At 42.5% G+C, this 26733-nt stretch overlaps 2 protein-coding genes across 4 annotated transcripts in view; one reads left to right on the top strand and one right to left on the bottom strand.

Annotated features, from left to right (window-relative positions):
- The window catches only part of OXNAD1 (oxidoreductase NAD binding domain containing 1), a 98964-nt gene extending 83855 nt beyond the window's left edge, over positions 1-15109 (top strand). The window contains exon 7 of the mRNA XM_075922111.1: positions 14990-15109. Coding sequence (XP_075778226.1) covers positions 14990-15064 — 75 coding nt within the window. The 3' untranslated portion in view covers positions 15065-15109. The remainder of the gene's footprint in view (positions 1-14989) is intronic.
- The window catches only part of RFTN1 (raftlin, lipid raft linker 1), a 120045-nt gene that overhangs the window by 41237 nt on the left and 52075 nt on the right, over positions 1-26733 (bottom strand). For all 3 annotated transcript variants that reach the window (XM_014578660.3, XM_006133255.4, XM_075922109.1), the window contains exon 4: positions 26455-26563. In XM_014578660.3, coding sequence (XP_014434146.1) covers positions 26455-26563 — 109 coding nt within the window. The remainder of the gene's footprint in view (positions 1-26454; positions 26564-26733) is intronic.

Below are 26733 nucleotides of genomic sequence, written 5' to 3'. Positions count from 1 at the left end.
AGAAGCATAATGAATAATCATATTTAATATTTATTTATAATTCTTAAAACTTTAGATAAGGTTGAGTAATAGAAAAGTATAGGAATGAAACTGCAAGAGTCCAAGAATGATAATGAGACTGTACAAGTAACAGATGGAAGGTTCATGGCCGAGCAGCAAGTGGTTGTTGAAATTCTCCCTCTCAGGTACCGAGGTACAATCTTACTGAATCAAAGCCTCACTGACTTCAATCTGCTTGCACCAGTTGAACTGAGAGAAGAATCTGGAGCATAAACCAGACTTTTAAACTGTCACAGGGAGAGGTTACTGGCTGCTGATTCATACATCAGACTTCCCCCCCAAGAGAAGAAAGACACTAGTGGATTTGTGGTGATTATTCTTAGTTATTTTTATTTAGGCAAAACCCTAAATTATAACAAGAAATGGCCCCAGAATAAAGGGGTTCTTCAGCCTTTCACTAATACTGTGTTTTCAAGGCAAATAATCCAGCAGAGTCAGAGCATCCTAGTTATTCTCCAGTCCTGATTAATATGAACATAAATAAAAGCAGTTCTGGCTTTTCAATTACAAATGAAAGGATGAATTGTGCATTGAACCTGCCACATGAGTTCCACGGAACTGGGAAGTGACGTGGGTAGGGGAAGAAGTTTGAGACATTAACAATACCATTTAACACTTAAATAAAAAAAAAAGCAGCAGCTCACTTCTCCATTTTGCTCCCACTCCCTGAATTTTTTTAATGAATCATATATTTCCTGGCAGTCACATTGCTGTGCTGAATATATACACAATCTACAGGTGACATCTGATCAACACAGAGAACTTCCTCTTTCAAGCCACTTTTTAAAAAATGTTTAATGAACTCTTCAGAGCGTGATGGTAGGAACTGAAGCATGGTTCCCCGGGAAACAGGGTGATAGTCAGCAGGATGTGTTTGCAGATGTTTGGCCTGATGGACAAGAGCTGCTGAGTGGAGTGAGACTCATTGTTAAAATGGGATAATTACCACAGTGCAACCTCATCTCAATTAACAGGAAAGTCAAAATGCTATTACTGTAGCCTATGTAATAGAAGAAAGCTGGACAGCACTACAGATCTCCAAAAATAAACTGAAGCATGTTATTTGTACTGGGCTAGAAGACGGTCTGTGTGTGACTGGCTTGCTCACTTGATCCAAGTGGAGGCAGATATTATGATGCATTCCTAAGAGGCCTAACGTTGAATGTGTCAGACTTGTTACAATTTTACAAATACTTGTAATACACTCATTATTAGCAAGTATTACAAAGCCTCTTCATCTTCTAGTGCTAATCTAAATTGCATTTGTGTAGTACAGCAATTCTCAACCAGGGGTCCAAGACTCCTGGGGCCTGTGAGCAGGATTCAGGGGGCTGACAAGCAGAGCTAGCATTAGACTTTTGGGGGCCCAGAACAGAAAGCCGAAGTCCCACCACATGGGGCTGAAGCCCCACTCCCTGGCCCTGAGCCCACAATCTAGAACTGAAATCGAAGCCTGAGCAAATTAGCATCATGGCGTGGAGCTCCGGAAATTTGTCCTGCATACACCCATTGCTTACCCTGGCTTTTATATACAAAAAACCAGTACGTGAGCCATGGAGTTTTTACAGCATGCAGCGGGGACCTCAGAAAAAAAATGTTGAGACCCCCTAGTATAATAATTTAACTAGTGGTCAGCTGCCAGGGTTTGAGCACATATACAGGTATCATAATTTACTGGTCTTGGAACACTGGTTGTCACCCCGTAGCAGGCTAACATCCTGTGCACTGAACTACAGCAGCATTCACAGGTTCTGCAGCAATGTGTAAAAGCCTCAGCAAATCCTGAAAAAAGTGTTTCTTCTTAGAAATATCTGTTCTTGGAAAACTGCTCTTGATTTCAGAAGGAACAGAGAGGAACTGAAGATAGATATTCTCATAATGATCAACCCTAGGTCTGTAACCATATGGTAGAGACAGAAAAAGTCCATATCAAATTTATTTCAAGGCACTTTATAAATAAATTAAAGAGTGATAAAGCAATAACAAGTATAAAGCACTTTATTTCAATTTCCATTGTGCATGGTCCCAATAAAATCCCTGGGGCAAGCTTCTCATTAATTTCAGTGAAGCAGGGAAACTGAAAGTGTTGCACTAGCCATGCAATGAAAGGTATGACACATCAACAGATGTATCATTTTACTGCAACCATGCTTGCTCCCTGCTCTCTGAAAAAACATGTAGACCAGGGCTACTCAACACGTGGCCTGCATGCGGCCCGTTTATTTGCAGCCTGCAATGCAGTTTTGGTTTATGCAGGGCTCAACTCACAGCCCGCAGGTGGGAGCCAAAACAAAAAAGTAGTCAATATAATGGTCTTCTGTTGCTATGCATTTTAGTAGTTAAATTCCTGGACTGTCATTGCTCATTAAAAGTGATGTCATATCGGTGGAAATCGGGTAAATATAGCATTTTATTAATATCAGCAGAACTGACTTAAATGGGGCCTGTGTGTTGTGTAGCCTTGCCTTACTTAATCTTTGTATTCATGCCCATCAATGTGAAAGAAGCTATTTACATATATTTGCATATATATTCGCATGTATATGCAACCACACTTAAGTTGTGGTGCTCGGCACAATTGTGCTGTGAGTATCATTGTAGCCCCTCAGGCTTCCAAAGTTGAGTAGCCCTGATGTGGACCTTTGGTACAAGTCAAAGAATTAAGCATAACATTTTATGTTTCCAAAATGAGTCATTTTTTAAATTTAGAATTTTATTTTATTTTTAAAAACCTACCTAGACCCATAAAAAATGTAGGTTTTGTTGTCTAAATAGACTAATCAACTTAATCCATTTGCATAGAGTCTTACCATCTCTGCCATGATTGATTGCTGCATTTTCAAACAGCTAGTACTTATTGAATTCTCTCACATTTTGAGACGTTATTACTGCATTTATTCAATCATTATTTTTCAAATGTAAATACCTCCAACTTATCTAATATAGAAAGGAGAATGTTTGTATGTTTGTGCGCTAATAACTTGGACACTATAAAAGCTACCGCAATCAAACTTTGCATGTGATAACCTTTTATCCCGGAGAAGGTTTTAAGGAACTGTGGGAGGGAAAAAATGAGAGACCGACACCTCTCCCCGGCGTTACACGGAGCTTGGCATTCCAGGGAGAAGCGGCTTCCCGGGGGAAGCGGCAGGGCCAGTCGCTCACTAAGGCCAGCGGAGGGACAAGGAAGCAGAGAGCGGGCTCGGGCGCCGGTGGCAGACGCGCAGCTCCTTTCTCCCTCCCTCCCCTCAGGCTCCTCACCTCAGTTATATCAACTGTCAACTTATATTTCAACAATGTAGACTGACAAAGCGCAAGGACTTAAAGTAGTTGGAATTGATTTGGAGACATCTTGCTTTTCACATGGACAACTCTGTTGCGTGTTCAAGAGTTGGAAGTGGAAAAAATTTGTACATATTTGTTAAGAATAATGAAACAAAAGTATAGTTTACAATACAGTTTTTGATAACAACATGTAAAATTGGTTGTTTTATACTTTTTTAAAATATATTTTAATCCCTATAGAACTCAGTGCAACTTTTCTAGAGCCAGCCCCCCCAGCACCATGTCCACTGTGCTGCCCACCCCCCCTTCACACCCAGAGGAGGAGGGCAGGGGAGGCTGCCGCAAAGCAGCCTATCCTTATGGCAAGTCTGGGCCCGCTGTGGGCAGAGGCTGCTCTGACAGCAGCCCCTATTCATGGTGGCCCGGACTGGCCACAGGTAGAGGCTGCTCCAGCAGCAGCTCTGTTCATGGGGGTCCCAGCTCCTGCCCACCCAGCTCTTACTACATTTAAATGCATAGCCACAGAATGGGTAGCTCCTGGATCTGGCACAAGTTAGGACTGAGTGCCTTTCTTTATCGACTAATCGTGTAGTTGATAAAAATTCTATCAACTACATGATTAGTGAAATACCCACTTTTAACACCGCAATCTGAATGTTTATGCGTTCAAGCAATTTGCAGCATAGCTGCAATTTTATTTGTTGTCGTTTTTAAAAATAGACAGTCATCAACTTCCCCAATCCCTACTTCTTTTGAGGCTGAAAACATGAATGTCAAATTTTAGACTGAATGACTGGGAAACAGCTGAAGGTAACAAAGCCAAACTTTGTAAGAAATAAACTGGAGCTAGTGTGGTTGCTAATATAATCTGAAGTTTGATGTTTCCAACCAAATGTGTTTTGAGTTGGTGACAGGACATATGCAAGTGCTTGGGGGAAAGCCTGAAACTTGTTCTGGTGACTGAAGTGCTTTCAACTTGTGCAAACATGTGCAAAGTTTGTTGTAGGTAATTGGAACAAATTACTTTGCAAGTATAAATGGCCTTGTTGTAAATGTAAAATGTTGTATTTATAATTGTTCTGTAAGGACAGCCAGATATAAGCTTCTCTTGCAGGCTGAGGGCAAGCCTTCAGCATTGCCCCTCAGCAAGTTATCAAAAGGTGGAATATGATCTCTTAATAATTTCTACCATGACAACTACTTGTATGGATACATGTTGAAAAAAGAAAAAGTGCTGCATGTACTAGAGCTGCAACTTTCCTTTATCACAAAAGGTCAGATGAAACAGCAAAAGGGTAGCATTGCATGCCACTGCCTTATACTTCAGAGGCAGGAGAAAGGTCAAATGAAAACTCACTGGGTATGTCTAGACTACATGGCTCCGTCAACAGAGCCATGTAGATGAGATTACTAGTCATAGGAAAATGAAGTGGCGATTTAAATAATTGCCACTTCATTTACATCAAAATGGCTGCCACACTGTGCCAATCAGCTGTTTGGCGGCACAGCGGGGCAGTCTGGACGCGCTCCGGTCGACAAGGGAAACCTTTGTCGACCGATCCGGTATGCCTCATGAAATGAGGCGCGTCCAGACTGCCCCGCTGTGCCACCAAACAGCTGATCGGCACAGTGTGGCAGCCATTTTGATGTAAATGAAGCGGAGATTATTTAAATCGCCACTTCATTTTCCTATGTCTAGTAAACTCATCTACATGGCTCTGTTGACGGAGCCATGTAGTCTAGACATATCTACTGTGTGCATGATGAGAGTATGCACTTACAAGAAGTCACAGAAGAGGCTTATAAAAACAGAACTCTGCTAAATCTAGAGTTGTGAGCTCAATCCTTGAGGGGGCCATTTAGGGAGCTGGGGCAAATCTGTCATGGATGGTACTTGGTCCTCATGTAAGGGCAAGAAGACTGGACTCGATGACCTTTCAAGGTCCCTTCCAGTTCTATGGTATATCTCCATATCAACAAAAAACCTTCTCAACACCATGACAAGTTGTGCCCAGAAACTGTATGACTATATAGAACAGGATGGTTGTAAGCCAGCTGCAAAATTCTTTAAAGCAATGCACATTTTTTTTAACCCTTCAAGGCATCATACAGAGAATTAAATCTGTTCCAACATACCAGCCTTTCAGGAAAATATTCCAGCAAACACACAATTTAATCAATGTGGGGGAAATACATAGAGTGAAGCTGGACTGAATGAAAAGAACACTATTTCATTTTGGCAGGCTCGTGCTGAAAGTATTCCAGATTGGACAAATATTACAATTGTTGTCTTTATGTGCCAATCCACAGCACAAATAGTAAAAAGTCCTTTTCACATTATGCTGTATTGCTAAATGAGAAAAACAACAAGAGCATAAAAACATAGAAATTGCATCTGCACATCATGCTGCGGCAGAATGAACTCAACAAAAGCTTCCCTAGAATAGATGATCCAGATTGACTGAGGCTTTTATTAAAATTTGTTGTGTTTTTAACTTGTTATCTGCAAGTCAGCCTTTAATTCTTGGAATTTTTCAAAGGGACACCCCCATAAGGAAAAAACCCCACAGAAATTCCTTGTTTCATTCCTTAGATACACACAGAAACATTTCTAGCAACTTATAAAGCATTGTTTAATTGATAACGGCCATTATAGTATGGACTGGTCTACATATACAACTCATTCCTGTTCAATTAGAATTTTCAAACCAATTTAGCTAAACCAGTGTAAACCCCTATATCAACACATTTCAAATTAGTTCACAGCTGACTTATATTCATGAACTTGCACTGATTTAATTACATCAACTAAAAATAGATTTCATTTAACTACGTCCACATTTCATATATAGCCACAATCTACACATTTTTGGGATGTAATGTTTCCTGTGTATTTTGCTTAATAACAATGGCATTGTGTCTTGAGGGAAAACAAAACAAAATAAAACAGACAGCTTTACCCATTGCTGTCAGTAAATTGTAAATCTCCCATGGACTCAGGAACAGGACCTTCCATCAAATCTCTCCTATAATTACTTATCTTGGATTTTGGCCAGGGCACTTTGACTAACACCTCCAAACACTTGTGAAAAGCATCATGTATTATTTCCTAAGTGGTTGGGACTCTAGTTTTATGCTTTAGCTGAAAAAAGGCATCTTTATCATCACAGAGTAGTGTGGCCAAACACCATGCTGAGGCAAAAAGATCAGAATGTTACATACTGAATCACTTCCTGTGGCACCTGTGGTTTCCGTGGAGACCTATTTTATTACAGATCTGGCCCAACTTTGCTTTTAAGCTTTAATAAAATCACATTTCATAGTGGCATAGCTGATTTACAAAATGCTATTTTCAAAAAATAATCTGTTTGAGTTACAATCACCAAAAACAATCATAGAAATCCAAATGTTAGGGATTGGGGCATTGGTAGGGTTGTCAACTTTCCTGATTAGACAGACTGGATGGCATTTGTGACAAAGGCATCTGGTCCGTCTGGTGCGGGAGAGTTCGCAATGCTAGGCATTGTTATATAAATGGATTTATATAGTTTTATAAATGGATTTTTCTCAAAGTATTTAAATGATATCTCCTGGCATATGCACTTAAGATTGCCTATATAGAACTCCATTATCAACTGTCAAATAATCTCTGATGCATAATGGACGGAGTACCACTGCTTTCAATATAGAAACACGAAGAGTGCAGATATAAACACTGAGTAGCATAATATTTTTTTGCCAATTTCTGTAACTGTTCACAATGACACGCTGTACATTTCTCCCATGACATTTACATGTCAAATGTTTCTTTCAAGTCCAGAACAGTACTTCATCTAAATCAACAAGCATGGAAATTACAACGGAATAATTTAATAATTAAAGTCCATCTCTTGCATAAGGGTTTTGAAACACAGTTGATTTTAATAAGACTAATATTCTAAACGCCTCTTAAGTTTTTGATGCCAGGAGCTGGAATTTTTTGGCATGCATTCCAAGTAAAAATATACTATGCCGCCAGTATACTCTAATTCGTCACAGCCAACAGTGTTTCTGAGGTTGAGACTCCCTGAGGACTTAGGTGATAATTCTTCAGAAACTAGTCATTACAACTGAGTGGTTATTTCATTAATGCTCTTAGACAAGTTTGTTGTATGATTCATGCTAGAATAGGGTGCCCAGTGAATGTAGTAGCAACTAATGAAAGGGGACTCTTGCTAATCCAAAACAAACAAGAGAAAACATTTACCGAGAACAGATGAAGCAGAACTCTATTTGGACAGAGGAAAAAAGTCACTCCCTAGTAACAACCAACCAATTTTCCAGAAGCCAGATGCTTTAGGTTAGGTCTCTAGGGGCACGTCTACACAGCAGGGCTAAAGCAAAATTAAGCTATGCAACTTCAGTTACATCAATTGCATAGCTTAAGTTACAATAAGTTATTTCGGTTTTTGGTGCTGTCTACACAGCAGGAAGTCTGAGAAAGACCACTCTTCCTTCTACTTCTCTTATTCCTCGTAAAATGAGGGTTACAGGAGCTAGAGAAAGAAGTCCTCCAGCTCAGCATTATTTTGACATTATGTTATTTCAGAATTACGTGAACTATATTATTTCAGAATTACGTCAGTTATTCCGAAATAACACTGCTGTGTAGACGTACCCTTAGAAGTTCAGAAATAGAAAATTGCTACTTGGTGCTGCTAATGAAAAAATATGCTGCACTAGAAACAATGGGTTGGCCAAATTGGTCAACAGATACTTCAAAATTAAGTCTAGGCTGTCCCACTTAATAAAATACATATTTCTAACTTTTTATAACACTTCAGTGCAGCATCATGTATCAGAGAATCATAAAATACTAGAACAGGCAAGAATCTCAAGAGGTCATCAAGTCCAGTTCCCTGCCTGCATAGCAGGAACAAGAACCGTAGATCATCCCTAATAGCTGTCTGTCTAACTTAGTCTTAAATATCTCCAGTGATGGATATTCCATAGCCTCCCTAGGCAATTTATTCCAGTGCTTAACCACCCTGACAGTTAAGAAGTTTTTTCTAACGTCCAACCTAAACCTCCCTTGCCGCAATTTAATCCCAGGGCCTGCTTTAGGAAGTGCGGGGCCTAATTCGAACCACTTTGGTGGGGCTCCCTCTCCCCCACCCTGGATTTTTTGTTGAGCAAAAAACAAAAACAAAAAACCCAAACATGCACCCACACAACAAATCACATCCACACACAAATATCACATCAGAAGTAGATCTGATCAAAATGTAGTTGAACATTTTCAAAAAAAAATGCCATCCTTTATTATGCAAAATTTTACACAAAATTAAATCAGTTGCCTTAAGTGTAGGTCAAATATTTTCAATTGCAAACTATCAATTTTTTTCTATAAAGTTTAAAGTTTGATTTTTAAAAAGTTACCAGAGAGTATTACAGTTTTCTGTTACATTGATTTACTTTTTAAATAGCAAAAATTGAGTCTTTGTTAAGAAAGTATCAGTTCTGTGGTCAAATTCCAGTCCTTAGTGATTTCAGCACCAATGATTTCACTAGGAAATATGGTACCTCACCACCATTGCCTCCTTGCACTGCCCTTCAACACATTGCCTGCATGTTGAGTCCAAGGTCAGTCTAGACAAGATTTTATCAATGTTTTTTGCTCAAGTGATTATGGAGAGAAGACAAGGACTCTCAATTGATTCTAGTCCGCTCTGCCTTTAAACACTGGATGTAAAGTGTCAGTTATAATTGAGAACTCCCAAATAGACTCTACACCACCAGAAATAAAACCTGTTTCCATCTTCTGTGACTTTCACTTAGATGTGACTCACTATCCTCTGCTTAGTGTTCAAGTTATGGTAGACCCTAAGCCAGGTCATATTAAGTTCAGGTCTTTTAATCATACAATATGGATAACAACATTTCATTCTCCCAGATTCAAGTCTTAAGTGAATATCAACCCAAAAGAGCCAAAATTGATCACCTTGACACAGCAAGTGTGTCTACTGATCTCTGTGGCAAAGTAAGTTGTCTATATAAATAAGGTCTGCTCCTGAAGCCTTTTCCTACAGTTGATTAACAGATGGCAGTAGATAGCTCATTCAGATCACTGGCTGATAATAGTTAGTCACCCTGACCAGTCACTAACCATAGTCATGGACTCACCCTACTCTCCATTGTCTCTATGATTCTCTGATGACCTGTGACAAAAAAGGAGGGTGAAAAGAGAAACTGAAAGGAGAGACCTCTCTAAATTCATCAATCAAAGAGCAGTATTGCCAAACCAAAAATCACAAGGAACGCCTACACAGTTATAAGAATGGTCTACAAATCATAAGATATTTTAAAAATAAAACATGTTGGAATTTTATTGGCCTTTTGTTTCTTGAGTATTTAGGGTTATGTTTTAAAGCTTTCCTCCTTATCTGTAAAGCCCAGAAGTATAGAGAACTTTTTTTAAATGAAAGCTGAGATTCCTACATAATCAACTGACTCCAGGCCTTTAGAAAAACACCAAATGTTTTGAGACTCATGGTAAAACAATGGAGGAATTCTTGTGAGCCCATGCTTTGCCCACAGTATAAATAAAAAAAAACAACAACAATATCTTCTCCACTAAACATCCTAATGAGATACTGCAAATGGTGAACTGGATTCAACAGCTCCTGATATGAACAAGTATCAACCTAGTTTTTCATATTTGAGATGAGTTACCAGGAATCATACATGACAATATGAAATCTTTCCACTCTCAAGTCAGCATATTCACAAAGCACCTATAATTTTGATCCATCTTATATTATTTTCTCCCAGGGACAACTGACCCCTCCAGCCCCCTCACTATGCCACTGCCCCCTCCCCCGCAGATCTATCATCTTATGCAAGTGCAAGATCTGTGAGAGCCGTCCCATGAATCTGCAGTTAGTGTCTGTGGCGCCTGCTTTTGGGTGGTGTCTCAATGCTGCCACATTCACCTCCAAAGAGGGGGCTTCCCAAAGCAGGACCTTGTTGCAGACCCCCAAAGCATCCACAGGTCCGGTCTCCTTTCAATGGGCCCACTTCCCAGGGCTCATTGATCTTGGATCTGGCTTCCATCCCCTCTCCAACCTTTGCAACTGCTCAGAGGTGCTCACCTTCCGCCTTCTCCATTCCCACCTCATTCACCCCACAGGGACAGTCTCTGCCTCACTTGTCCTAGGGACTTTTTACCAAGACGTAATACAAAGTTTCCATGTAAAAGGACTCACTACAAAGCTAAAAACTTCAATGAGAGAATGATTAATACAGAGACATGTCTACATCTGCCGCAGGGAGACACCTCTGCCTGCCTCTCCCCCTCTCCCCCAGAGTCTACAGCCCCATTGCAAAGCGGGGGAGTGGAAGGAAAGAGGCTGCGGCCCATCAACAGGACTGAAGCAGTCACGAGCAAGCCATGCCCGGGAGCCATTCTCCTGTCCATTGCTGGTGCAGTGTTGCTTCAGGCACGCTGAAATGCAGTCACCTCTAGGGTGGGCTGGACAGCTGTTTAACACCTGCACAAGGTTTCAGGCAGGGGCAGTGCGGGCAGCCTTCCTGCAGAGCCCCCCATCAGAACTACGGTGCCCTCCTGGCTTAGGAAAAGAATAAACAGGAGGATTGGAAAATTAACCCTCCCAGTCTCACGTCCCCTAGGCAGGGAATGAGCCATCTACATTAGGCCCCAGCTGGAGTATCATGTCCAGTTCTGGGTGCCCCATTTCAGGAAACATGGAGAAACTCCAGAGAAGATCAACACGAATGATGAAAGGTCTAGAGAATGAGAGATATGAGGCAAGGCTGAGGAAATTGGCCTTGTTTACCTTGGAAAAGAGAAGACCAAAAAGGGACATGAGAGCAGCTTTCAAGTATTTAAGAGTATCATAAGGAAGAGGAAGAAAAATTGTTCTGCTTGGCCTCTGAGGTTAAGCTGAGAAGCAATGGGCTTAAACTACAGATATTTAAGACCAGGTGAGACAGACACCTGTCAGGGATGAGCTAGGGCAACTCAACTTTGGAAGCCCCAGGGGCCACACTGATACTTATAGAACATGCTGAGGGCCTCAACTTAAGTGTGGCTGCATATGCAAGCAAATATATACAAATAGCTTCTCTCACACTGACAGGCGTGAATATAAAAGATTAAGGCAAGACTACACAACACAAAACACAGGCCTCATTTAAGTCAGTTCTGCTGATAATAAAACGCAATATTTACCCAATTTCTACCCATGTGACAGCACTTTTCATGAGCTATGACAGTCCAAGAATTTAACTACTAAAACACATATCAACAGAAGATCATTACACTGACTACTTTTTGGTTTTGGCTCCCACTCGCTGGCCACGTGTTGATCCCCACATAAACCCAAACTGCTCCATGGGGCACAAACAAACTGGCCGTGGGCAGCATACCACGTTAATAAATATTTTTAAACCTTTACCTTTTCTCTCTGCTGCCATGTCTCCTCTCCTTGCTCCATCATCTCCCCTGGTGCCTGCTGCCCCCCAACTCCTCACCCTCTTCTACTGTCTTGACTCCTGCCCTTCTCACTGCCCTCAGCCCTCCTGCAACCTGCCCCCCTCCACCAGCCCTTCACTCCCCCCTGTGCCCACTCCTCCAGTAGCCCCGCTCTGATCAAGTGAGCTATGCCTCCTCATCCCCTCTTCCAACACCTCCATCTACACACCTCTCCTGCCTCTCTCCTCTGGTGCTGGTCCCTTCCCTGCAGGTGTCTGCCCTTCTGCTTCACCCAAGAATCCCCTGGCACATGCACCTTCCCTTAGCCCTGCACCCTCCTGGTGCCTCCCCCTTCCCTTACTGCTCCTGCTCCCCTTTGCCCACTTTCCCTGATGGCCACCCCCTCACCACCCTCTGCCCTCTATTTCCCTCATGCCCCTGTGCCCTCACACATGACTTGCTCCATCCCCACCTTTCTCATGCGCACCCCTTCTTTCAAGCCTTCTCCCAGCACTTCCTCCGCTAGCCCCCAATGCCCTTCCCCTCTCCTCTCCTCTCCACACATCACCCTGTCCCCCCTCCCACTGACACCTCCCCTCCTGCCCTTTCCCTCATTGTCTGCAGTGCACATGGCCCCCTACTGTTTGTCTCTTGGTGCCTTCCCCTTTCTTCCCCTTCCCCTCCCCACAAGCCTCTTCCCCAGCCCCTTCCCCGCTGCAAAAGCCCCTTCCCTACCTTCCGTGTTGCGGAGCCAGAGTCTGCACTCAGGCCTCGCAGTCGGAACCCAGAGCCAGCCACGCGGCCTGCCTCCGGGCACTTTGAAAATCCCAGGCATGACGTGATGTGACGTCACGCCTGAGCCCTGCCCACCTGCAACGCCGTGCATGGGCAGCAGCAGGCAGCGAAGGGAAGCCACCCAGAGCTGCTCATGGGATGGGACAGGATGGGACGGGACGGGACGGTCTGGGTCCAGGTCTGGGTCCAGAGGGTGGGGGGACGTGCGGGGGACCGGCAGGGGGGTTCAGGGCCTGCTCTGGGCAGAGCCGGGGGAGAGACCCAGCTCCATATAGTGGTGGAGCAGGGCTCCGGCTCTGAAATGTAACGTCGACCCCGGCAGGTTGGCACTTCTGGGTGCAGGGCGCGGGGCCCCCTTAGGCGTGGGGCCCGATTCGACCAAATCGGTCGAATCGGCCTAAGGCCAGCCCTGTTTAAGCCCATTGCTTCTTGTCCTATCATCAGAGATTAAGAGGAATAATTTTTCTCCCTCCTCCTTGTGACACCCTTTTAGGTATGTGAAAGCTGTTATCATGTCCCCTCTCAGTCTTCTCTTTTCCAAACTAAACAAACCCAATTCTTTCAGTCTTCCCTCATAGGTCATGTTTTCTAGACCTTTAATCATTTTTGTTGCTCATACATCTAATGTATATAAAGAGGCAAGATCACGGTCACCTCTCAAGTCCTTCCCACAAGTCATACAAAATGTACTCTGATAACTGACATACCATCAAAGGTCTTGAGGCAAAAAGTGTATGCTGGTGGAAAGCAAGGAGGATATTATGTACTGTATTATCAAGAACTGGTATGAAAAAGCTGTTCAAGGCTACAGAATTACAGCTATATCATTTCTCATTAGGATTTATTGGTGCATATTTTATCATCAATATCAAACTGCTCCATTTTTGTCATCTTGGTTTCTGTGCTTTTTTCAGGAAAGAGGTGTTTAAAATGAAAAGCAGCTTTTAGTTACTCTTGGACATTTTCTAAGTCTGCTCTCCTTATGCTCACATCCAAAACAGAAACAATAAGTCAGGTTTTAAGGCTCATTATAAACCAGGCTAAGCACAGCCACTGGTCTAAAGGAAGAGTTTTAGTTACTCCTATAGCCACTCAGAAACACTATTAAACTTTTGCATCTTGAATGATGAGATGCAGAAAGGGAAATCTCACTGTGACCAAGTGCTGGGAGCTAGCCCCTATTGAGTTCTGGAGGTGGATCGGATTGTGTCCATCTACAATCTGGGAATTAGCAGGTGAACCAGTATTCTTTGATCACCGAGACACTAATTAGTTTTTCCCAGGTGGTCTGACTGGAGAATGCAATGTAATTAGCAAATCAGGCTGACCTAGTAGGTGAGCTAAATAATTAATTAGCCCATGAGTTGGGGACAGATAGAAAGGAAGGAAGCACTGGGGAGGTAAACAGGGCTAGCTGAGCCTAGGCTGATGAAGCTCTGGCGAGGACCCTCTGTTTCTGCCAGGTCCTGGGAGACGGTAGAGGGGCTGACAGTAGAGAAGACACTGGTGATAGAACTGCAGTACAGGACTGTGAAGGTGTGGATTTCACCAACAGTCTGAAATACCAGAGAGCCACCCTGGTACATTTATCAAATGGCAAAGAGACCCCCCCCCCCCAACTCAATAGTTTATATTAATTTTAAATGCTCTATCCGGTTTTCTAGATGCCCCATATAGGGTGCATTTCTGATGGGGATGTTTCATGGCTGAAGTCAGGGCCGCCAACAGGGGCAGGGATAGGGTCTAAAGGGACAACTGCCCCAGGCCCCACGGACTTCAAAGGGCTTGGGACACTGCAGCAGCAGCCAGGAGCCCTGGGCCTTTTAAATTGCTGCCAGAACTTCCTGCAGCACGGACCCTGCAGCCCAGTGTTGCTGCAGGGCAGGCTTAGGGAGACTAGCCCCCAGCCCCAACCTTTCTGCTTGAGGCACTGCCCTTTCCAAGGTACGGAGTCAGCTCCCTCCCCCACTCCCGGGCCCAGCAAAGTCTCTCATCCACCCTGGCTGATGTTCTTTTTTTCTGTTATAGAACCTGCATCACCATACATCTTTATTTTCCCTCTTTACATTCACCCATTAGATTCTGTATTGTTTTAATCAGGGGAATCAGATATCAAAGCTACAGTTGCTTTCTGTCTGAACTACAGCAGCAGAGGGTACCAAGAGCAAAACACTGGAAGGACGAATTGCATGCAACAATGCACGTAACATCAAAACATAAGAGCGATTTCTGGCCTTGTGTTGACAAGTTCCTCTGTTTACACAGGAATAGCTAACTTCCTTCTATGCTTGCAGTTAAAATCTAAGTTTGAATTTTTTATGCTAATGAACTTTGAAATAAAGTAAAATAAATGCTCTTTAATGTGTATCTCTGCAGAATGCTGTAAAACCAACCAATCAACCAACTAACCAACCAACTGGTGTCCAGCTACCAGTGCCCAAAAAGGAATGAGTGATGAATGCACTACAAATTCCCTATCAACTTGTTCAATGTCTCCAAGATCAATGAAATGGCACTACAAAACAGAGCTTGCTGGTGGCAGTGTATGAGTACCTTTCATTTTACTGTCTATTTTACATCCACCTCAAATCAAGTCTGATGATTTCACATTAGGACTGAAATTCTGCTCTCAGATATGAATGCGTGGTGTTGGTTCATGGCAATAGAATCTCTGAAAACAGGAATTTTTCACTTCACAAATTTATCAAACAGTTTAGTATGACTGTCAATTTCTGCTCAGCAAAAGCTCCAGCATTAGGAGCCCCAAATAACTCACTGCCCTGTCAAGCAAAACTCCCACTGAAGTAAAAGAAGATTTGTTTAAATAAGCACTGACATAGCAACAGGAGTTGAAAGTTAAGATTGTGGTACAGCAACAGAGCTCAGAGATTTACCCATCTCAATATCGCTCAACCACTCTAGCTGTACTGTCTACGACTTTGTCTGAAATAAGATTCTTCTGAAATGTTTGGTCTTGGCAGCCGTGCAAAGTCCATTAGAGCTAGCAATTTTAGGATAACTAGTGGAGACTTTCCAGAAGTGTATTTACACCCATGTCATTAGAGCAGTGTTGGATGACATAAGAATTCCGGTGGCTACTGTATTCTACGGCTAGCATGAATGCTAGAACTTCAGAAAACTTCAGAAAACAACCTCAGTGTAGCCACAGCCTTACTGAGTCCTCCAGGCTTTAACCACCCTTCTCCTTAGTCCCCAGAAACCTCTGCATATACTTAATAATAACAGATCAAATTTTACTAGTGACTAAAGGCTTGTTAATAGTTTGGTATAGATTACACATTGTAATTTAGAAGTTTAAACACCATATTGAATCTAAATCTTCTGTTAAAAAGCTCAGGCTTTTATGGGCGAATATAAAGAGGGAACAAATAAAGATTTATGCAAATACAAGTCTGAACACTGCTTGCAACATTATGTCAGCTGGTGGAATATGATTCAGTGGTCAGTGCAGATTATGACAAACTATGTTTTATGCTGGATTTACTTATAGTCAGTTAACACAATACTAAACACTGGCTTAGTGTATCTTCATTGTCCAACCTGAGAAAAATTCAAAATATAAAGGGTAATGGACATAAATCAGATATTAAAAGTTGTCTTTGTTGTAGGGATCTACATTGTTATTTGCAGGAAATAAGCATTATTTTTAACTTGAGACTATCCCTCTAAAATCATCCTTGCGTTCTCCTAGCAACCATATAGTATCTATAGCAGAAACTGCAGTTCAAAACACTGAACAATTTGCCCTTACCTCCCTTCAGGACAAGATCAAATACAAACAGTTCAATTGTTACCAAATATTTTCCTTTTTTTCCAGATGAAGTTATAGACTGTATATTTTACACCATCTATTTTTACACTGGTCAAGAGGATGACCTCAAAATCTGCTTGGGCAAAAGATTCCAAAAGCACATCAAGGCCCCTGGGAACACTATGAAAATAGTTTTGTGACATTCATGGAGCTTATATCTCAACACTACAGTTAAATGGCTGAGTCAAAAGAACTCACAGTGAAAGAAGTTTAACCAGGAACAGATGTTTCCTTTCACACTATACTGCTTAACATACAGTATATGTGATTTTTCACCATACTTTGTTTTACATATTCTTTCAAAATGTTAACAAAACACACTTCAACAAATATCATTATTGCAGCAGACAGCACACAGCTGGTCCATTGCTGTCCAGTTTTAACCCTTGCTTCTAGATTATATCTACACCAGGAACCCACATTTAAAAAAATTAAACGTTACTCTGCACTAAAAGCATGCAGAAAACAAAGTACTTTGAGATGGTTTTCATTATAATGTGCTAAAGAAATAAATGTTGTATTGTTCTCTTGTATATACACTTGAGAACTAAGGGAAGTTTTTTTCCGAAGGATGGAAATGATTTGAAAGAGTTTCAGATCACATCTAGATACGTAAATCCTATGGGTGATAAATGATATTCTAGAGGGGTCATTTCCCAGCTGTCCAAGTAAATTCAGACTGTTTATTTATTTGAAGAATGACCCCTCCAATTGATATTCACAGTCCAAATTCTTCCTCCTTTCTAGCTTTTATTTCCACCTGTTCTGCCTATCACCTGGTAGGCTCTGTAGTGAATTTCTAAACAAAAACATATCAATAGTGCTAGTTTAAATTACATTATAATATTTGATTTTTTGTTTTACAAAATATTATTCTACTGAACTTTGCCAGCAACAGAGACAATGTATTCAGAGACTACTGAGAAGAGCTCTTTGTACCAATATGCAGCAAACCATCAACCAGCCCAGCAACAGCATTAATAGACTCTATTCCTGACTGCAGAAAAGAAACTTAAAGTGCAAACCAAAGTACTAGCAATGACAAATTAGAGATATGGAATAAAAGGACCCAAAACTGGAAGAAATCAGGGACAGTCATCTAACTAATGAAATTGCCTGGAAGATTGTTTTTATAGACTTTATATACATAATTTATTAGAAATCAAAATCTTTGAGTACTTTGTACTTAAAAACAAAGTTGTTTTAAATGTAGTACTGAGTGCAACTCTTTAGCCTTTTCTCCTCTCCAGTAAATATACATGTATCTTATCTAAATCCACATGTGACCTATGACACAGTTGCAGTCTTTCCCATCTACCTTCCCCTTTCATGTCTTTAAGGAGAAAGGTGCTCATAGCACCAGAAGGGGTTGAAAGTCTAGGTTAACATACTATTTATTTTCAAACAGTATATGATGATAAGATAATTCATATTTTTGACCAAATAAAACATTGGTGGGAATACAAATCCCCATTCTGATACTTGAAAACATGCACCAAAATAGGTTAAGGAAACCAAACCCTTTACTGAAGTTGCTCTTTTGAGAGAAATGTCTATAGAATCAGTCTCTTAAATTCTGTCTGTTGATGCTCTGAAATTACCACAGGGAAGAAGACAATGTCCTTCTAAATCCTCCAATTGTGGTTTTATCTAGAAAGTTAAGGAAACATAGAGAGCAAAGATCATTTTTTTCTTTGCCTAACAGGCCCGGTAATGCAAAAATTCAACACATACTAAAGATCCAAAACACTTAGAGATGATAATCCAGGAATAGATGCACAAAGAACAAGATCCTGACTATAGCAATTTTCTCAGCTGGTGCAAAGCAGCCATGGATGAAGTCAAGCAAAGAAAGAAATATATTGAAAGCTTGAAAAAAAAAAAAAGACCTGGAAAAAAAAATCTTGTTGCCAAGGGAACTACAGGAGACCTACCTCGTTATGTATGAGCTGCACACTTGTTATGTACCAAATTGTGTAGCTGCTCTTCCAGCAGCCACTCTCCGATGGAGTGAAGTCAGGTAAAGCAGAGAAGAGCAGACTAACTTAGAAGTGATGTACATCACCTCTCAACAACACAGATGGGAAAGTTCAGCCTGAGTTTCTAAACTTGAGTTACAACATGCATTAATTTACAGTGTATAATTAGCACTTAGACATTATGCGTCTGGCTCTGTATTGCTCAGGAGACCAAATAGAAGAACCCCATACTGAACATGGATAAATTCTGAGCTAGTGTTGGAAATGTTATCTGTGTGGTCACTGAAATGACCCAAGACCATGATTACAGGGGAATGCTAATAACAGGCTTGGTTGCAGCTTGATTATTTACAGCAGGAAATCTACAGAAATGTGGTTATATACAACTAGTATATGGCTACTCTGACTTTAACCAGGCAAACATGTTTGAAGTAGTCCACTGTTGAGAGTGCAAAACTATAGCTGCTACTGTAATCCACACACCTAGTATGCTTCACTGTCTCATACAGTGGCACCTAGACTGCAGCAACAGAGAAGATCAAGAGCCCTCTACAACCTAGGCTAAAAGCCAGCTGGCTTTTAGCTCAAAGGGTAGAGGCTCCTATACTAAGCTCCAAAGGTCCCAGGTTAAAATCCACCAGGTGGTGGTTACACTACCTCTTCCTTGACCCCTCTAGAGTCAATCATCACAAAGTTATCACTTGGCACCAGTTATTTGTACAGGTCCACCAGTGTCATCCAGCCAGATTTCAGTAATACCTAGTGAATTTAAATCATGAGTTACAGCCATGATCGGGTTGTAACTCCCTTAACCGGGATTCTTTTGTTAGGCAATTTCCATGGTCCGGCAGAACCGGGGATGTTCCAGGACCAGAGAGTCGTGGTGGAGAGCTAGCATTGGGAGCTGTGCAGGCTGGCAGGGCAGCGGGAACCTGACGAGCACCCAACAGGGCTTTCCAGCAGAGCAATGGGAGTTCCACACGTGACAACAGGGCAGCGGGAGCTGAGTGTGCAGAAGCTCTGGGGCTGCCAGGCACGACAGCAGGAGCCAGGCACTGCAGTGAGAGCTTGGTGCACATGGAGGTGGTGGGGCTGCCAGGCACTGCAGCGAGAGCCCAGTGTGCGCAGAGGTGGCGGAGCTGTCAGGGCAGAGGACCAGCAAGAGGGGGAAGCTGGCTGGGAGTCCAGCAGTGGGATCAAGGCTGGAGGGAGCTGGTGGCAGGGGGTCTAGAACTGACCTCCCATGGTCCAGCAAAATCCTTCATTTGGGACCAGTCAGGTGCCAAGGATGCCAGATGAGAGAGGTCCAACCTGTATATAATAGGGATATAATAGTGTAGTCGAATAAGCAAAAACGTATCGGCTAATGCTATAGACTACACGTGTTTCTGTCTCACTCCTTGCCAGTAAATTTTTTAGCAGGCTGACCAGTAGCCCGGCTCAGTCCTGGCTCATGCCAGGTTTGGGACCTATCCCTGCTGCAGCTCCACATTTAAAGTGTATTAGGAGCCAGGTGGGCAGACAGGCTGGCTCAGTTCTGGCTTGTGCGGGGTCCAGGAGCTCAGTCCCCCCCCCGCTCCAGACAGGGGCTGTTGCCACCCCATGCTACCGCCTCTGAAACAAAGGCAGCAGCGTGGGGCGAGAGGCAGACAGCTCGCAGACCAGCTCCTGCTTTGCACCCTACGCTGCTGCCTCTGATACAGAGGCAGCAGCACGGAGTGGCAGGGAGCTTTTTAGGAGTGGGGCTGGAGCGTACTGGCTGCCAGCCCCACCACCGGGGACTATTGACTAGTTGAATAACCAATAAGAATTCACGAGGTTAATCAACTATTCAATTAACTGATATTTAACATCCCTAGTATATAGTGCTTGGTTTGCTGAAGACCAAACATATTGGCTGTGTCTAGACTGGCAAGTTTTTCCGGAAAATCAGCCACTTTTCCGGAAAAACTTGCCAGCTGTCTACACTGGCCGCTTGAATTTCCGCAAAAGCACTGACGATCTCATGTAAGATTGTCAGTGCTTTTCCGGAAATACTATGCTGCTCCCGTTCAGGCAAAAGTCTTTTTCCGAAAGACTTTTGCGCAAAAGGGCCAGTGTAGACAGCACAGTACTGTTTTCCACAAAAAAGTCCCGATCGCAAAAATGTCGATCGGGGCTTTTTTGCAGAAAAGCATGTCTAGATTGGTCACGGACGCTTTTCCGCAAAAAGTGCTTTTGCGGAAAAGCGTCCTGCCAATCTAGATGCTCTTTTCAGAATATGCTTTTAACGGAAAACTGTAGAAAATGCTTTTAACGGAAAACTTTTCAGAATATGCTTTTAACGGAAAACTGTGTAGACGTAGCCACTGAATAAACCACTTCAGCTCAAGAGGACAAAGCAATGGAGTAAGACTCAGGTGTGGTTGGAAAGATCCAAAGAAGATGCCCACTGCTGGGTTTAATATTTCAGTTTTTGCTTTAACCTTCCCCAGACCAGTTATAATTGGAACAGTGAAGGACACTGATTTCAGAGGCGGCAAGAGAGAGAAGCAGGCTGTCCAACCTCTGCAGTGGGATCAAAAGTGAAAAATTTCTGCAAATTAGAACCTTATTTGGCTAGGAGACAAAGGTGCAGAATGATGTGCATTAGCAATTTTGACAGAACAACGGTGCAGAAAAATGAATCACAATTGCCAAGTGAATGCCTTACTCCTTTCCAGAATCTACCTGGAATGTATAAACCTCAATGTCTGTTACTGAACTTCTAGAGGATTACAGATTGATGTGTAAAGCAAAAGTTCTGAGAGCAGCATATCTATTTTGCAAACTTTGGCATTCACACAGACATTTCCAAAATAACTGTCTTCTTTCTTAGTTTCCCCTTCCCTACACCTCTGTTGCCACATAACTCCACAACATTTCCTTCAACACTTGTCTCCATAACACTTCCTCCATGCATCTGGCCAAACCAGATCATTTTAGGAGGAACCAAGATATAAGGAAAAGTGAGAGGCTGGAGGAAGGTCCTATTATAGAGGATTCACAATACAAGATATACCTAGAATATAGATTTGATTGAAGGATTTTCTTGAGCTTCTGGTTTTGTTTTCAACAGAACATTATATCTCAGTCTCTTTGGAGTGTCTTTCAAGTGAAACATCCTGTTTTTCTTCAATCAATCAAAACTTGTTTTCGTTTTATAACAACCAATGCTTATTTAAGATCTATGGCTATACAAAGTGGAATTTCCCCTGCATTTTCCAGTAGCAAATAGTTCAGTTGTGTGCAATGTGATGGCTAGTGTCTGGAGTGAAGCAGAATGTCAACTGAGCATAGACAATACCAAAGATGTTCCTTTGCTTAAAGTCAGAGTTAATCACCCGCAGTGAGCATTGCATAATAAAACTGAAACAGATCATTGCATTACTGGAAAAAAATCTCCACTCCAAGAAAAGTCACTGTTAAGACAAGGGGTAGTAGGAATTCACATGACTGAAGATCTGAATATTCAATAATCATAAATTAAATAATCTGTATTGCATTTCATGGTCATGGAACTTACATTCACCACTATAATATAATGATATGCATTGTGAGGTATAATTCTAAAAGTCTTGATATCCTATATATTAGTATCTCATTAGACCAGCGATGGGCAATCAAGACTAGTGAGTGGGCTGCATGAGTAGGCTCCTTTGGCTCAGTAGGCTGCATGATCCTGTGGTAGGCAAACTGCCACCTGCAGGCTACTGGGGTTCCACCTGTGGCTCGTGCACCACCTGTCTGCCCACCTCTTGCCAAGTGCCATGAATGGCGTTCAAGCTCTGGGGAGGAGGGAGGACAGAGCATGAATCAGAAGATTCCTGGAGCTCCAAAAGCACTGGGAGGCAGAGGGAGGAATAGGAAATCTGGGGCTCCAATGCACCAATTCATGAGAGGTGTGTGGGGGAGGAGGCCAATAGAGAGTGCATGGGCCACGGGTGGAACACCAGTGGGGCACATGCGGCCCATAGACCACAGATTGCCCACCATTGCATTAGACTGTATGTGTTGTTATTGTATGTGAAGTTCGGAAGTTCGGTTGTGTATGTGGAATTGAAACATGTGAGGCTAAGAACACTCACAAGCAGCCTTTCAGGTATAACAGTGAATAGGCCAAACACTGTTGATGGCTTATTGATGAAACACACAAGTACAAGGATTATCCCAGGAACTGTGTTCAATAGAAACCTCTGTGAGACAGCACTATACAAATGGGTGCTGTTTGACCCAGGTCACAGGAAGAGACCTTTCCAGGAAGTTGGAATAAGACAGAAAAGGGACATCATGACTGGACCTCACCCTCCCTTCATCATAACACCCGAAAATTCCAGAGGGGAAAAAAGACTAAACTGGGAAGGAAGGGAAGGCTCAGTCTGGTCCCAGGCAGCAAAGAAGAAAGCCTGCCTGTGCATGCAAAAGCTATGCTGCTTATACTATCTAACTGGATGAGATACTGCTTGATTCAAATCCTAACAAGTCTTAGATTTTAAGTGATTATAAATGATAGCAAATAGATCAAAGTAGATTACCATAACATTCATCTGTAGTTAATAAATCTGTATTATGTTTTCTCTTTACCAGTTTGTTTTTTGAGTGAGTTGTTTGGGGAAAAATCTCAGCTCAGTTTACCAGGGCATGTGCATTATCTTCTTCACATTGAAGGAGGGACAGATTGGGTTATAAATTCATACTGGTCAAATTTTGATCAGGACAGGAGAGTACAGTTCTAGAAGACCTGGGGATATTTTGGCTGGAGCCTTTCTGGCAGTAGCTGGCAGAGCATTCGTGAACACATAGGTATGGTCCCTGCCTGTGGAAGCTGATGTTAGTGCAAGCTTCAAGGCCTTTGCAGCTTGTCATAACATCACAGCGTGAAAAGAAACCCAGGTTGGTAAAACGGAACTCAATTTTACCTCAGTTCCACGGATCCATCACAAACCCCACCATCAATTGTTTACATTTTGTCCTGATTCCTTTATATGAGAAATATTATTTTTTTTATTGTTTAATGTTTAAAATCTATTTTTCATTCTGAAAAGCAAAAGACCTTTTTGTTGTTAACATGGTTAACATGACTATCAATTCCTACTCTCAAACAAATAATTTTCATCTCGTCCTCCTGGGCTAGTTATACATGGAAGTGTTAAGATTTTAACCCAATAATTAAGAACAATTTCTGAGAACAGCATGGAAAAAGCATTTGAGAGAGTCACAACTTTTTTATTTGTGGCATATGTGTGCGCACCATCAGTTTGCTTTCATGGTAGGCACACTTCTTTACTGGAATTGGGTGCATTGATATATTACTACTAGTGGTAACAGGTCACAGAGCACCAGTCTTGTAGGTAGCCCAGCTCATAGAACTGAAGAACAAATTTAAACATACTGAGACTGATTCACCACTGACATACTTCTGGTTTACGTAAGTGTGATTAAAATAACAGAAGTTACTTCTGAAAAAATGTAAAACTTCCAACACAAAAAATTCCGATTCAGATCCAAATTTTCCCAAAATAAATTGTGTTTAGATTTTGGTTTGAGCCAATATCTAAAACGTATAACCAGGCATATATGACAAGATGAGCAGTCATTCTCTCTTAGCTTTACTCTTTCAGAATGTTAGAAACACTCCTAGAAATCACTCCGGTTAGATCTGGATTCCAGATGAGTATAGGGCTAATATAAGAAAGGATGTAGACTCTCAATCATGAACAATGAAATGGTGTTCACTAAGGGTACGTCTACACTTGCTCCCTATCTCAAGATAGGAATGCAAATGTAGCCGACCGAAATTGCTAATGAAGTGGGAATTTAAATATCCTGCGCTTCATTAGCATAATTTTGCCCACACACTATTCCAATGGCCAACTGATTCGAACCAGGAAGTGTACTCCCGGGGGCACGTATGTTTGTGGGGTTTGATTCGAACTAACGCAGTCCGCAGCACACTTCCTAGTTCGAATCAGCTGGAGATCAGAATAGCGCGCGGGTGAGATTATGCTAATGAAGTGCAAGATATTTAAATCCCCTCTTCATTAGCAATTTTGGTCGGCTACATTTGCATCCCTATCTTGAGATAGGGAGCAAGTATAGACGTACCCTAAATTGAATTCAATCTGATCAATTTACAAATTAATTAAATTATATTATATATTCTATTACAAGTAGTAGGAAAAAGGCAACAAATCACACAAGAGAATTATTCTCTGTACATTCCTCAGCATGAATCAGAGTTTGTGGAAACCAGTACTTTTCTGGCTGGCAAATGATATGATTGACCTATCTGGAAGTGCTAATCTTACTTGATGTTTATACAGGTTGAAACTCTCTTAACCAGGATGCTCCGGTCTGGCACAACCCATGGTCCAGCATGGATAGTGCAGGAACAGAGAGTCCCGGTGGAGGGCCAGAGGGACTGCGGGGCCAGCAGGACAGTGGGCTGCCCACAGGGAGCTGACAGAAAGCCCATCCAGCATGTGACAAAGGGGCTGCCCAGTGGGGTTGGGAGACCTGGTGGGCGCAGTGTGTGTGGCTGCTCAAGAAGCCCTAGAGCGCAGGGCTGCCTAGGGAGCCCCCAGCATCTGTGGCTGTCTGGAGCCCCAGCCCACAGTGTGCACGGCTGCCTGGAGCCCCAGCACCTGGCTGCCTGGTGAGCCATGGTAGTGATGGCTGCCCAGCAGGGCAATGGGGCCAGCAGGAGGTAGGGAACCAGCTAGGAGGCCTGTAGCTGAGCCAGGGGGCCAAGGCAGGGGTCCAAAAATGACCTGCCCTGGTCTGGCAAAATCCCTCACCCAGGACCAGTCAGGTGTGGGCTATGCTGGACCAGGGAGGTCCAACCTGTATCTTAAAACAATAGTCCCTAAACTGTGGGGTGCACCCTTGAGAGGGGCATGCAGGGACATTCAAGCCATGTGCCACAGAGCCAAAGACCATGGAGGAGGGAGCCTTGCTCCTCCCTCAACACCCCATTCAGCCCCCAGTCTTTCTCCACCTCCAGGGCCCACTCTGCCCTCATTTCCTCTCTGCCTCCAGACCCTGCCTCCAGCCAGCTCTACCCTCTTTCTCTCCCTGTCCCCAGACCAGCTCTGGCTCTATCCTCAGCTCCTCCTCCACCTGTAGTTCAACCCTGAGCAAGCCTTGGTTGTGCAGTGCAGGGAGTGAGGACACAGACAGACTCTGTTACTGGTAAGGGAGGGGAGGCACAACTGAAAAAGTTTGAACACCTCTGACTTAAAATAATTTTATCTAGGGATGACTCTGAGACGCTGTGAGCCTCTTTATCTACAGTATTATCCAAGGGTGAAACTCAAATAATTCCAAACAATTAGCACTACAGTGGAAATATATATTCTTTTAGCTGAGACTGTGCACAGCAGTGCAGGGATAGATTGTACAGTGGTAAAATGAGTTAATTAACATCTGCTTGAGATCACTCTCCCTGCGGTACTGAAAGTAATTTTTTCATAACAGAGTAGTCAATGACCTGATTCACCAAACACTGTAACTGCTCAAGGAGATGCTATCCAGATATAGACTCATAAAAGAGTAGCAAACTATTAACTGAAGCCTTGTTAATGTTTGAAATATTCAAAATGTGGGGAGGAGGCAGAGGAAAGATGAACTTGCAGTGGCTGACAGACACAGCTAGCAGTAGTCATTAGGTGTGTTGTGTCCTTTCCAGTTTGCTTTCTTATTAGGAATATGAAAGTGTAAACGTGTACATGGTTAACCGATGAGCTTAGGTTCATCAATTAACCTTCACAGTCACACACAGCCCACTCCACTCCCCCCTGTGCTGCTGCCTCTGAAACAGAGGCATCAGCATGGGGGGAGGAGGAGCAGGCAAGAGCCAGTATACATGGGGAGCCGGCATAACAGCAAACTCCCTGCATGCACCAGCTCCCAGAGAGGTGCCTCCCCCCACTGACCTGTAATTACTCAAGTTTTCAGAGCTTACATGTTTACCAAAATAGATGCATTTTAACATCCCTATTCCTTATACTTACTTTCTCAATAAAATCTGGTATCTTTTTTTTGTCCATGAGTTGGTCTGAGGAGAAGCAGGATTCTATCTCCAGTGTGTATCCTTCACTTTGAACATCACTTTTCACAGATCTGAAGAGACAGAAAAATACACAGACAGCTTTTAAAATTAGATTCCAAAGTATCTATAGGCACTAGCCCTTAATAAAGATTGGTTCCATGCAGAACTAGCATTCAGTCAAACCTTGGGTTGCAGCACACTTATTACACAGAATTCAATGTAGCTTTATAGCTCAGGAGAG

Source organism: Pelodiscus sinensis, chromosome 2 (genome assembly GCF_049634645.1).
Source record: "Pelodiscus sinensis isolate JC-2024 chromosome 2, ASM4963464v1, whole genome shotgun sequence".
Taxonomy (NCBI): domain Eukaryota; kingdom Metazoa; phylum Chordata; order Testudines; family Trionychidae; genus Pelodiscus; species Pelodiscus sinensis.
The sequence above is the reverse complement of the archived record's forward strand: the minus strand, read 5'-3'. Positions and strand labels throughout refer to the sequence as shown.